Below are 14,331 nucleotides of genomic sequence, written 5' to 3'. Positions count from 1 at the left end.
CTACATTTGCTCACTTACTTCATCTGTAAAGGGGTCACTAGGTCATCAGAAGAAAAGGCATGCTTATAGGCGTTTACTGCAAGGGCTGCCAGGATGCAGCATATTTTACAGCAAATCGAAAAAGTAATCCATGCAGGGAGGATAAAAAAATTCCCTTCCTCCTTGTGGTTGGCATTTCACTCCCACGTCTGAAATTGTTAAGGATTGCATTGGGAAATCACCATTTATAGTTGCGCTTTGTAGAGCCCAAGAATTCTTATCAATCTGGTTATGACATGACACATAATATTTCATCACTTTTGCAAAAAACTGGCTACCTGTAAATTGTAACTTGGAAACTTGATGAAGCATGATCATTCTGTAAAGCTTTTTATCTGATTTATCGAAGTTCTTTTCTCAGTTACAGCAAAAGCATTGTTTTCCAATGTGGGTTGAAATCTTCAGTCAAACATGATTTAGAAGAAAATGTGGTCCAGTTTCTTTTACCAGTTTTTTCATTCAGGTTAGACCAATTTCCAGGTTTGCATGTGTGAGTATGTGAAACTTTCAGCTGCAGCCTTCTGTGCAAAAGCCACAGGCCTGCTCCTAAACAATTTTCTCTACTGTCGAACATGCCCAAGCAGTGGGGTATCTGAACTGGCCACAAGTTTGGCGGTCTTCTTAGAATTAGAAGGCTTGGGCATACTTGTTGTGACTAACCAGAGCATTTAAGAAACATATTGGAGTGAGTACAGTACAAGTTTCACAAGCTGTGCATGACAGCAAGACTGTCCATGGTGAGTGCTGAGCGGAAGTGGGAAGGACAGGTGATGACCAGGCAGACGGTGGCAGGCCTCTCAAGCTTCTGTTGCCGATGCTTATAAAAAGTAAACGCCAAGGAGCACCTTGAGAAAAGACAGGTGGAATGACATCATTCATGAGCGCGGCAGCGAAGGTAACCCGTGGACAAGGTCACTACTACAGGCCCTGTGCGGTGCGTGTACATAGAATGTGAGGATAACATTATTTCTCCCCAACAACTTTCAGTCTTTGTTGTTCTACAGTTTACTGTTACTTTCGCATCCCGAGACGGTCATAAAACAACTCTTAACTCGGAAGAAAGGTAGTGTTAGACCCATTCATTACAGATTTCGGTAGGCGGGTATGCGGCTGTAGCTTGTCAATGGTTTGAGTAAGACCAGAAGCATAACCTGTTCTGCCGGCGACACAAAGGCGGTAAAGGTCGCTGGGGTGCACGTCCGTTGCGCGGTGTCACTGGGTGGCGGCAGCCGCACTGCATCATACATCTACTGTGCGCTGAGGCAGCCATTATGGGTTCCTGCAGGCCAGTAGACTCTATCACTAAAGGACAGTGCACAGAACTTTATCCGTTAGCATCATCCAAATAACCTGGCAAATGTTAGAGAAGCTGAGTGGATGTTACTCAAAAGAAAAACAACAGTTGTGATTTTATTGGTTTTCCTTTGATAATGTGTAATATAATCAACTTAATTAAATTAACCTAAGCTTTTATGAAGATAGGGTATCTGTAGTGGGCTTTACTTCTTGTAACTTACATATCTGCGACCAGACTAGGATACACAGCAGTGCAAGCATTTGCTGCACAGCTTTAAAAAGGTCATAGGATGTACATTTTACATGAAATCGCTTTTCAGCCTAAAAGTTAAAGGGCATGCAGGCTTTACCAGTTGCTCCAGGGATTGTTAATAGTGTATGAAGCACACAACCAACAGGGGAAAGGTGGGGTGGAGGGAGAATGACATGGCGACACAAACCCGCCCCACCCCCCTCCTTTCTGGGGTCATGAACGATGTGGGAGACAATGATGACTGCTGATCAGACGCTAGGCAGCACCAAGTCTTTGAGCAAGCTTTCAGGTCAACAGGTCGGGTATCGTGTTTGTCGTCAGCGTTAGCAGGCAGAACTGCCAAGACAAATAAAACCTTGTGTTGAGCACGCAAGAAGTTGTGGACAGTAGTGCAGGTCAAGGTACGTACAGGTGGTGGTCGGGCACCGGTGAGAATGCGAGTGATGGAGTGGGTCCTCCAAGAGGCTGTAAGAGCGGCCATGTTGCCGTCAGCTGCCTGACTACAGGGTGAGATCGGGAGACGCGGCGGCAGACTCGCCCATCGATCTGTTTGCGCTGTCGACGGCGGGACCGACAGCAAGCACCACCAGGCCCGCACCACGACCCCAGGCGGGACGTGCTTACAGAGCCCTCGCCGGTGCCTGCACACCCTCTCAGACTCAAGTTTTACGCTAAGAGATAATTATAGTCCCTTATTCCCCACACCCCTCCCCCGTCGTGGTACTCAGATCGTTTGTGTATGTGGTGGTGCATTGGAAGGTTTAGTTAGCAGTGTGACCTGCTGAGCGCGCCCCACACGTTGCTGAAGGTACTCGATAACTGGTCAAGACGAGAAAAATCTTTATTCTTGTCAGTTAATTTCTGCAGACCTGTGTCGGTCGCTATGATGTGATGACGCTCTGAGTCCTCACCGTATGCATATGGCTAGGGTCAAAGGGTAAGACTGTTTTGCTGAGTATAATATACATGTACTGTCTTTTGTGGTGCGTAGTAAGTAGGTGCCAGTGTCAGTGTCACGCTAATGAACTTGGGATGCTAGCGTTGTTCACAGACAGATCACATGTTTATTGCAGAGAGAGAGCCGGCGTTTACTCGGCGAACATAGGAAGTGAGGGTCAAGGCTATAGTTTGTGTACAAAAGGTGGGTCAGAGAAAGGTGCGTCGTGAGGTGCCAGCGAGCTAGAGGTCGCTTCCCACATCGCCACGCATGTTCCCACACTCCTCCAAAGAAGAGAGAAGAGCAGAAACCTAACGGTTTGTGCGGCAGGGTGACTCGCAGTTAGTAATCCAGTCCTCGGTCAACCCCATTCCATCACAACGGTGTTTCGAATTTTCTGAATGACACTGCTTGTCGTTATAGTTACACCGCACATCACACGACATAAAGTGCGGTGAAATATTCCAAATCATCCTTGCACAAAGACATTGCACAGTTTGTATGCAAATCCAAAGCATAAGTACAGGCAGTTGCTGCAGGAACAGATTGCAACTATGGCTTGTAGAGAAAGGGTAAGTGGACTAGTGCACTGGCTACTTCATTCCTGAATTCCGCTGGCATTTTCCCGAAGCCGTGTGAAAGGTGGACCCGGCACAGCAGAGGTCTCACGCACCCTTCCTGCAGCGATAAACACTGGCAAACCGATGCACAATCTTGACGCGACAAAGCTCAAGTCTTGTCACCTTTGAAACGGCTATTCCATCGTCTGCTCGCTCGGAAGGTCAAAGTTCACGAACGGGACGCAGGAGTCTTTTCTAGTCGAAGATCAACCATCCGGTTATTTTAACGAAAATGAATACATTTTATGATCACACTGTCGTGCAGAGAGGATACAGTAAGAAAATACCAAGAGCGGTCGCACTGAGACTGGACACTTGATTTCCCTTAGCGGGATGTGAACTGGATGCAAATGTTGAGTTCCACTACATTATGTTATTCTGCTGTATCACTTGCCCAAAACTAAAGAGCGTTTTAATTTGTAAGGAATACAAAGATCGAACCTCTTCACCCTTTAACTTGGTCAGATGAAGTTACTTTTATGATGTGAAAAAGAAAAATACACCAGCTAAATGAAAATTTTAAAATACTATTTTTTTAATTAAAGAAATAGTAGGCTCCAAAATGTTTACTTAATTATTAAGATACTGCTGTTTATCTAAACAAGGATGAAAATCCCACTTTCCTGTATACTGACAAATATGCACAGAAAGAGTTAAAAATCATGATGTAATGATGTGCCAAATAACAGTTATCCGTGTCCTGATGCCCATGTTGCTCACCTCTTTCTGTGCATAGGGATATTTGTAGCCCAGCAACGATAGGATTATCCAGGTTCTGATGTCCATGTTGTTGGCCTCTTTCTGTGCATGCTGATAAAGAGGGAAGAGCTTGCACCCAGATTTGGGAAACAATATTTTGCTTTACTCAGTCATTAGGAAAAAAATGTGCCCCCCCACTAGTCGATTAGCTGTCAAAATTACAAGTTGATGTGATAGGTTATTTTCTGTACTTTAAAACTCGGATAGGTGCACGCTGTAGGTCTAGTTAACCCGATGCCTTTTGTCATCAACTACTGTGCATGCCTATCCAGGATTATCCAAGATACCATACAGCAGACAAAAACTTTCATACAGGGAAGCTTGCATTTTAGGACAGACTGAGCCTATTTTCTTGGTAGTGATAGTAGTGTAGACATTTTTTTTAATATATAAATGATTACACTGGAAACTTTACTTGCGAAGACAGTATTTTATAGAAAAAAAATGCTATATTGCTGATTCACTCATTTTGTTTGTCCCTGAACTTAAACACATCACACAAAAATGTTACCCCTACATAGTCTGTGCTTTTGTGTACACTAAGTGCCACTAGTCTTTTTTTTATTGCACAATAAGTAAGAAACATTTGCAGGTTAATGTACCTGGAAGCTTTTCTTATCATCTATCAGTTGTAGGCAATGCAAGGGCACGATGCATTCCTGCACATAAACATGAAACGCACAGCTCAGTCTGAAAGCTGAAATTGTTCCAGTAATTTTTTTTTTGGTATCTTTTTGGAAGGTGCTGTGGTGTGCAGTTTTGATACCATTGTCAGCATTAAGCATTGATGCACTGGCTGTTGATCTTTCTCTGGCGCCAGTGTTATGCACAATTCTGCTACTGCTTGTTTTTCTACTCATTGTTAATGTATTCACTGCTTTTTCTGCTTCCTTAGCAAAGAAAATAAATCAAGCTTTCTTCTTCCTCTTTTCATACACTTTACTGTTGTGTAAAGCAAAGGAACCGGATAAGCTGCAAACTTAGTTTGTCAGCAGTAAACATGACTTGCTTCTGTTTGTTCAGTCCATGTATTTCTGAATGCAGTACATTTAGCAGAGACTTTGTAAAAACTCTTTTGCTTATTGTGTCATTTTTATTATGGCGCATACACTCATTTCATCTAGGACTTGTCACATGCCAAGGTTGGCACAAGACTGTTTGAAAATCGATGAGTTGACACGTTCGTCGTAGAGTCTCCGTCTGATGCTTTCTTGGCATCTTTTTTGCATCTTGGCCCATCCTGTATTTAAAGTTGTATAAATAATTGGTGGTGTATTTAAAATAAAACATTTAAACTATGAAAATAAAACATATTTTACATGTATGTTTTCCTCTTAAATGTTTTCTTTATTAATGTGTTAGCTAATGACAATAGTATTCATAAATTTTTGTGGCAGGAGAGACAAATATTAGTCTTCTAACAACTTGTTTTGTTTTGGGAAACAGAATATTGATAGTTTGGTTAATATATGTGACAAAGCTATTACTTTTCTTGATGGTCCCAAAATTGCTGTGCTTTAATAAAGTACTTTGATTTTTACCTCTTTATTTTAATTTTTAGAAGGGCACAGTGTTACTTTAATGATCACATGCACTAGACATCTTTGACTATTATTGTTATGTAGGCTTTTGTTGACTCAACAAAATTTTAAAAGCACAGCCATAAAAACTAAGTGAATTCCAAAGATATGTAAGTAATTAAACAGATTACAAAGTTCTCTATTTAAAAAATATTTATCAAAACACATCTTAATGCATGCACACACACATACACTATAAACATGCTGATTAAAGTAGTATTTACTCTTTGTATTTTTTGGCTTAAAACTTGTTTTCTGTGTGGAATTGTCTGTCCATTTGGTGGAAACCATGTAAACTTACTCCACCAAAAAACCCACAATCAAACATAATACATATAAGGACCATGATTGTGTGGCAAAGAATACATATGATGTTATTAGATTGGGAAACTGAATGAAAATGAATTAAGATCGAGGCTCTTTTCTGTTAGCTAGTCAGAGGTTTTGCAGTTCAGTGGTCTGTCAGAGCTATTGTTGTAATGACATCAGCCAATCGAAAATAAAAATCTTATTATATTCTAGCGTAATCAATGTCATTTATGTCCAGATATGTGGGTTAATATCATTTTAACAATTTGGATTTCATTTTTTTGCATTTTTTCCTTTCATATCCATTATCCCTTTTCTTTTCAGAAAAAGCCAAGATGCCTCTAGGAGCTGGGGCTATCCTCAAGGGGCCGACCTGGCTGTTCTGGATGATACCATTTGCATGCTTCTCCAGTGTGCAAACCCAGATGCAGCTCCCAACCAACCAGGAAAATTTTAGATTCACTTACCAGATGTACAATGGAACTATTCCAGAAAATGCCTTGGGGAAGGTCTATATCAAAACTTCAGACAAGATGGGTATCTTTTTACACAATCCATCATCAGTCAGTGTGGAGTTCACAATTATAGAAGGTGATAAGAATGGCATCTTTCATGCAGAAAGCACACAAGAAGAAGATTTTTGTTTTTTGAGAGTTCGCACAAAAACTGGTGGTTACTGGAGGCTGAATCGTGAGCATAAGCATGAATATCTTCTCAGGATTAAAGCCATTGGCAGTTATGTTACTGGCACAACCTTGGAAACATATGCTGTCCTGAATGTCACTGTCCTGGATCAGAATGAGTTCAGCCCCCTTTTCCCTTCAAATCCTTTCAGTGTCAGCATTCCAGAAGACACTGCCCTGTACTCAAGCATAGCTGTAGTGAAGGCTTCTGATGCAGATGTTGGCATAAATGGTGAGATCTACTACAGTTTAGTTGAACCAAGTCTGATGTTTGCTATTCATCCAACAAGTGGTGTTGTCTCTCTCATGAGGCCCCTCTCTCCTGGAACAAGAAGTTATGAACTTGAAATTCATGCTGAGGATCGAGGTCTAGTGTCTGGTGATCGAGTGGTGTCTCCTTTGAGTAATACAAAGTTGAGGATCAGTGTTACACTTGTGAACAAGTATGCACCTGTTATTACAGTTCAGAAACACCAGGCTCTTGTTGAAAATGCAAACCTGGGAACCCTGTTTGCTGTATTGAAGGTTACAGATGCAGATGAAGCCATGAATGGTGAGATTGGAGAGGTGGCCATTGTTGATGATGTAAGAACCTTTCGCATTGTTCCATCCACAGACAGTTCTGTCTTTAACATAATTGTTGCTGGCGAGTTGGACAGAGAGCTAATGCCTTCAGGTTCAAATCTGTCTGTTTTTGCTGTAGACAGGGGATCTCCACCAAGAACATCCACTGTGGTTATTCCATTTTACATTGAAGACATGAATGATAATGCTCCAGTGTTTGTTAGGGACCTGTACAAAGCTGAAGTGTCAGAGGCAGTGCCAATAAAAACACCAGTCATTTTTGTGCATGCACTGACTTAGATGAAGGATCAAATGCAGACATCGTCTACAGCATCCAGGAAGGGGAAGGAGCATCTTTTTTCTCAATTGACAAGCACTCTGGACTCATAAGTACAGCTGCAGAACTGGATGCAGAATCTATGAGTCAGATCATCTTATCAGTGACTGCAACTGACCAGGCTAATGCTGGCACCCAGCTGTCATCAAAGGTGAAGGTCATTATTGCAGTTTCTGATTTCAACGATAATGCTCCAGTCTTTGAGGTCATTGATACAGCTGTTTATGTCAGTGAGAACTTACCTAAAGGTACCTTAGTTGTGAAGGTGAAGGCTACAGATGTTGATTCTTTAGAGAATGGGTACATAAGTTATTCCATAACAAACCCTGGTCCTGTTCCGTTTGATATCAACCCATTTTCAGGAGAGATCACAACAACACAGGTGATGGATTTTGAAACCATGAAGACTATGTACAATCTTCGCATCAGGGCTTCAGACTGGGGTGCACCATTTAGACAAGAGACAGAAACTATAGTCACTGTGAAGGTTCAGGACACTAATGACAACAGTCCAGAATTTGAAAAGACGCGTTGCAAAGGATACCTGTCAAGAGAGGCAGCAGAAGGAACAGAGATTGTTGTATTAACAGCCATTGACTTTGATGCAGGAAATATAATCTCTTACAGCATTACAGAAGGCAATGAAGATGAGTGTTTCTCCATCATCCCTCCACTGGTTCTGTTCAGCTTGCTTGTGATCTTCAGAGTCATCCTAATGATTCACGGATACTAACGCTAGTTGCCAGTGATGGTGAGCACTTTTCAGTCCCTGTCACGGTGTCCTTGACCCTTGTGAATAATAAGCGCAGTCAGCGCCTGTCAGCAGCAGAGGTTAGTGTGTCATGTCAAGATACTGATGTCACTCGCCGCTTGCAAGAACAGCTTCACTTGTCCAAAGAGAATAACAGAGGTGATACCACCAGTTTGGCTCTCATGTTTCAACAATTGCAAGTAGAAAATGTATATGCCCCTCATTTCGAAGGAAATATTTCACTAAATGTCACAGTGTCTGAGGATGTTGTTGTAGGGAGTGTCATCTTCAACTTTTCAGCCACTGATGAAGATAAGGGTTGTAATGGCCAGGTCCTGTATGTTATCACAAAAGGAAATATTGGTGATGTCTTCAAAGTAGATTCCTTCACTGGCAGTCTTAAAGTCATGTCATCGCTGGACTTTGAAACAGTGTCTGAATACAACCTCACAATTTTGGCCGAGGACCTTGGAAAGCCACGCAAATCAGCAATACAGACAATCACAATATTTGTGGCAGATGTGAATGACAATCATCCTGTATTTGAAAAAGATCAGTACAACCAAGAAATATTTGAAGATATTATTATAAACTCTACTGTTATACAGGTCAGTGCAGTAGATAAAGATACTGGTCGCAATGCTAAGCTTGAGTACTCCATTGTTTCTGGTGGCGAAGATTTTTTCATTGAGCCAAATACTGGGATTATAAGGGTGAAGAACTACTTAGATCGGGAGAAGCAGGCAGAATACATTGTTTTGGTTCAAGCAAAGGATTTAGGACTGAATCGCAGACAGTCAGCAACAACTTCGGTGATAATTGTCTTGAAAGATGTCAATGATAATTTTCCAGAATTTGTTCCTAAAGTGGTGACAGTTCGAGTCAGAGAGGATTTTCCTGTTGGCACTGCCATCACAACTTTGACTGCCCATGATAGTGATGAGGGTGAAAATGGAACAGTCACCTATAAAATGATTGATGGGGCGGACAACAAGTTCTACATTGATGAGCTGACTGGTGTGGTGCGAATCCTCAACAAGTTGGATTTTGAAACAACTCAAGTTTACAACTTAAGCATCCGAGCAGAGGATGGTGGTCAGCAGTCTTTGGCATCCATGTGCTTGTTGAATGTGGAGGTTGTGGATGTTGATGAGAATCATTATGCTCCAGAATTCAGCAGCTTTCTTCTGAGTGGATCTGTTGCTGAAAATTCACGAGTTGGAACATATGTCATGACTGTGCGTGCACAAGACAAGGACACTGCTGACAATCCTGGTGAGAAAATTGTTTACTTCATCCGTGATGGATCGGGACTTGGAAGATTCTCCATTGACAACAATGGTGAGTACTGTGTACAGGATTAAGTGTAGACTTCATAAAAGTTTAGTTTAATTTTAGCAGTTATAAATGTTGGTTTAATTTATACCAGTAAATATTGCCTTCTGAACATATTATTCAAGGAAGAAAGCCAATATGTGTACTGCTGAGGGTTATTTAAACTGATCATGTATTTACTGGCTTTTCTCTTTGAGTTTTATGAAAGAAGAAGCTGCAAACTGATACAGAAATCAGCATTTAAATGAGAAGTTTGACAAGAAATGATCATGCAGAATTAAACCTGAAAACTGGGAATTTGAAATACTCATGCTGGATTCACAGGATTTATGTTGAATGCATTCACCATGTACCTTTAATAGTATTATGTGTAAATATTCCTGTTACACAGCTACTGGTACTCTTTTGCATATCCAACCAAGATTAAAATCTACATTTAGTTATTTAGCAATTATAATAAAATGTTTGGATAGCACAGAATTCCAGCTTGTGGCCAGGCTTTTTGCGCTTCACATTGCAAAGCTAAGTTTAGGGAATACAAATATAGAAGTTGGTTGGGGAATATTTTTGGAAAATCTCTCATATGTCTTTGACAAACACACACTCTTATAACAAAAGAGCAGTTTCAAATTGCAGTGGGAGGAGGGTTATTGCAGGAGATATTTCTGGAACAAGAAAGTCATTATCAATTTATAAAATGGAGCTGACTGAATGGTTCAAACAGAATGGCAGTGAGAAGACTGTGAGCATGTTAATAATGGAGGCAGGGAAGAAGACACAGACAAAGCTTGTAATCAACTCGAAGTGTACAGAGGAGAGGTATGACATGATTATACTTGACTTGAGAACTGGACATTCTGAGTTCTAAACACTCTGTGTTTTGTCAGTCATGTGCTGGGAACAGCCTGTTGTTGACATAATTCAGCTAGGAAAGAACTAGAGAACAAACCAGTAGGTTAATTACCTGACATCAAGGTATATGGTCTGAGCGCATTGATCTGATGAATAACTGCACAAGCCCAGCAACAAGTATGTGATGTGTAGAACTGTTCCACCAGAGATACCATAATGCACCAGGAGAGGATAAGTATGTAGTGATCAGCTGTGTTAAATGCACTGAGAGCAAGAAGATCAGTATTAAAAGATATCCACAATCAAGAGAACAGGCGGCAGTATGTCCTTAGTAACTGTTAGCAGCGCAGTCTCCGTTCCGTGTGATGGACAGAATGCTGAGTGTTGAGAACAGTAATCATTCAAGTATGCGAGGAGCTGTTTGAGGACAACCTTTCCGAAGATTATGGAGAGATTTGATACCAGGTGACCATTTCTGACGATGTTTTGGCCAAGAATATTTAATTTCTTTTTAATTTTTCACATTCCTGCTCTGAGACCAGTTCAAGGAGGCTTAAATCGTGCCAGCTAAAGAGTTCATACATACATGGACAAAAGTGTACAGAGAGGAGGGGGACAGTTTGATGGCAAGATAACTATATTTTATGATGTCCTTTACTCGGACACTGTGCGACTACTGCTGCCAGCTTCTCGTACCAACGGCTCAGTTGCACTTCTGTGCTTTGAGGCTCCGACAAGACCGATTCCCTTTGTTGCCGCTAAAATGGCGCAGTTATTGCCGAGTCAGAGAGGAAGAAAGGCGCGACCAGGCAATTTAATCAGCGGCTGTGCCTGTGGGTCTGTCACATCAAAGAGTGGTGGCCATAGATTGTCAGCAACCTGGCTTTGGTTTCATCGCAGTCAATCACCGAAGTACGGTCACCCCCTTGTACTGTGTGCACGTGTTAGCGCGCGTTAGCGCTTTCACGCTAATACCGATTTTTTTTTTTTTAAACCCACACAATCGCTTGATCTATTCTGGGCACCCTCTTGCCACTAGATATGTGTGGAGGAGCAGAGTATGGGGAAAGCAAATGCTTTATGTCGGTTCGCGCAGAAATGCATGTGTGCACAGAGCAGCAGTCAGCATACCCAGACATCCCGCTAGACAACCGGCACATAGGTGACTAGCGCAGTCACGTGTCAGCACATCAGAATTCATCTTATTCATCAACCTCTGTGGCACTGGTATTCGAGTCACGTAGGTCACGAGGACGAATAGTCGTGACAGGTAGGTGACATGAAGAGCAGAGTGAGACTCTCAGTGAAGCTGCTGGTAATACTTTCAACCTCCACCATCCACAAGCTGTTGGCCCACCTGAAGCAGCCTTTACAAGGACATAGTATCTGGCGACTACCTAGAATGCAGGACACAATCATGTAGGCCTGTAGGGGATTGGTAGGCGAATGTTTAAGGAAATAATATAAGGCTTTAATGTTTTCACATACATTTTGCTAAGGGATATATATGGATATAGTCTTTATTGACATTCAGTGCCTAAGTTTGCAGAGTTCTATGCATTTGTTTTTTGGGTTTCGAGGAAGACAGTTGATGCTGAATAGCGCGAATTATGTATGCAGTCATTCTCAAACATGTACTGAATCATAATCCCTTCCCCTTGGAAAAAGGGTTTGTGGAAAGCAAGCTAAGTTACCCATACATATATATACCCACACATCCTCCTGCAGTAACCCTCACGAGGAGCATGCGGGACGTTACCACGTGCACGCACGCACCTGGCTTCACTTGCAAGCGGCTGAAGTTCTTTCGAGAGATGAGTGCTGACAGGTCAAACATTGCCGAGTGTTGCGCGAAGTGAAAACATGCCGACATCGCACTGCTTGTATTGGGGCTGGCCACGAAGGCCAAGGCCGGCCATGCCGACTGCCACTGTCACACGCCGAGGCCGGCGGCACTGTGATCGAGCACTGACATGGCCGCCGCCGCCGACAGGCCAAAAGACAGATGGTCAAAGGACAACAGTAGCGAGCCAACAGCAACATTTGCACAGCACGGGGACCTGACGCGTGGAAAAAAAAAAAACCTGGTTGCCGGCAAATGGCGACGACCACCGCCGCGTCTGTAGCGTTAGTTCAATAGCTGTTCGTGAAAACACCGCCGCGGCCACTGCGTGTGAAGCCATAGTTCAATGGCTGTCAAACGTGTTCATAAAAACGCCGCCCCGACTTTCGCATCTGCGTCTGCTGCAGGCGCCACTCGGCTGTCTGGTCGAGTAAAAAAAAAATGTACTTGCCTTTTGGCCACTGGTATGTGCCACAGTAGTATTGTCATTGTAAGCGGCTGTCAAGGCTTGTCTTTTTTATGCGGAAGCTTAGCGCTAGTCGTGTGTGTGGTGCACGTGCAAGTGTAACGTGCAGTCGCCATTGGAAACTTGGAATGCGTTTTTCTCTCCTTGCTTCTTAAACTTCATTTGTTCTTTAGCAAGTGCAAACCCATGTATTGTACAAGAAACTGCCAAACAAATAAGTAAAAAAATTCTTCGGCTGATCAGTTTTCTGAACGAACACCATAACTCAGTCTTTATGTGCGCGCAGTGTGGGTCAGGTTCCCTGGCTGTAGGGCATCCCTCCATCACCCAAGAACTACTCTCCCCTCATTATCAGCTGTTAGTGTGGCCAGCCATATCCCATGTCCAGTCATTGCTTATTAACCACTGACCAGCTGTTAGGTGCCCAAGACCTACGCTGGTGATCCGGACATCGCTCTGCCTTCATGGATGGCACTTGCAGCCATTTGTTTTCGAAGGTTGACACAATTTCAATGTAATCTTGCTACCTTCGTCGCCTTATGGCTCTGGAAAATGATAACTTTTCATTTTATTTTCTTACCCTTTGAATCACACACTTCCGTAAGGTTAGTGTAAGCTTGATATTCTTTATTCACATATAAATCACAGCATTTTCTGGTCTGCCGCTCAGCTATGTGAGACAGGCAGAAGGCATGAAGTTACTCACAGGTCGTGCTCGCCAGGTAGGGACATTACCTGGCCTTATCAATGAACGACTCCAGACGTTTTCGCGTAGGTAGTGCTTCGACAAAAATGTCATTCATGTGTTTGGTCTTCATTCAAAGCAGGACCCTCCAGTGTCGCTCCCAGTGGACCGGGTGCTATTCGTCAGTCTTGCGTGTTTATATGGCGCTATATATATATATGCTCTCATTCACAGATCAGCACTGAGAGGCGTGGCCAAAGCATTGCACATAAACACATCATGTGGCATGCTTTGAATTATTGTGACATCTAGAGTGGTTTTGGCAGGTAGTCTGTGGCTGGTTTTTGAGTCAGTTAAAACGGATCTTAGACTGCGGTCAGGCGCTGACTGGCCATAGTCTTCTGTCGCAGGTCCAGGTTGACGGGAACACTATGGGCCACGTGTGGAGAGACGGACGGGGAAGAAGTCGACGGAGGAATATCGTGGCTAATGTATTATGTCATTCGCTTTGCTCTTTCTTCGCTAGCTCGCATTGTCAGGCGTTTGCTGTCCTTTACATGTCGCTCATCTCGCTTTTGTAATTTGCCAATCATCTTCAATTTTTTTCCTCCTGACGACATGACATTTGTCAGGCAGAATGTCAGCTGACACTGCAAAAGACCAACCTCTACTTGCTGGAATGTTTCGGTGCAAAGTGGCCTCAAATGCTGGCCCCGTGATTACCGATCTTTACAGCAAATTGTCTTCAGCACTGACTTGCAGCGTGGCATGTCTTTGTAACATGACAAATTAGTAGTCGAAAGTAGTATTGTTCGTGGACTTTTAAGATAAGGAGAGGCATCTGCTGGAACCAAACTAAACGCAGGATACAAGCTACACAGGGAAGACTCACTGCGGCAGACGCAACGGTAACCGTTTTTTTTTAAAGTGAACGGACATCAGTCAACAGACGTTAGAGGAGAGCAGCGTGCTGGTCAGCTAATTTCAAACATACCTTCAGTTTCGACTACCCGGATTTAGGG

General features: G+C 42.8%; 1 protein-coding gene across 1 annotated transcript in view; it reads left to right on the top strand.

The window, feature by feature from the left end:
• Positions 1 to 14,331, top strand: part of LOC112558627 (protocadherin Fat 1-like) — a 79,776-nt gene that overhangs the window by 1,510 nt on the left and 63,935 nt on the right. The window contains 3 exon segments of the mRNA XM_025229193.1: positions 6,118 to 7,329; positions 7,332 to 8,039; positions 8,042 to 9,469. Coding sequence (XP_025084978.1) covers positions 6,129 to 7,329; positions 7,332 to 8,039; positions 8,042 to 9,469 — 3,337 coding nt within the window. The 5' untranslated portion in view covers positions 6,118 to 6,128.

Source organism: Pomacea canaliculata, linkage group LG3 (assembly GCF_003073045.1).
Source record: "Pomacea canaliculata isolate SZHN2017 linkage group LG3, ASM307304v1, whole genome shotgun sequence".
In the NCBI taxonomy this organism is placed as follows: Eukaryota; Metazoa; Mollusca; class Gastropoda; order Architaenioglossa; family Ampullariidae; genus Pomacea; species Pomacea canaliculata.
This window is presented reverse-complemented; position numbering and strand designations above follow the sequence as displayed.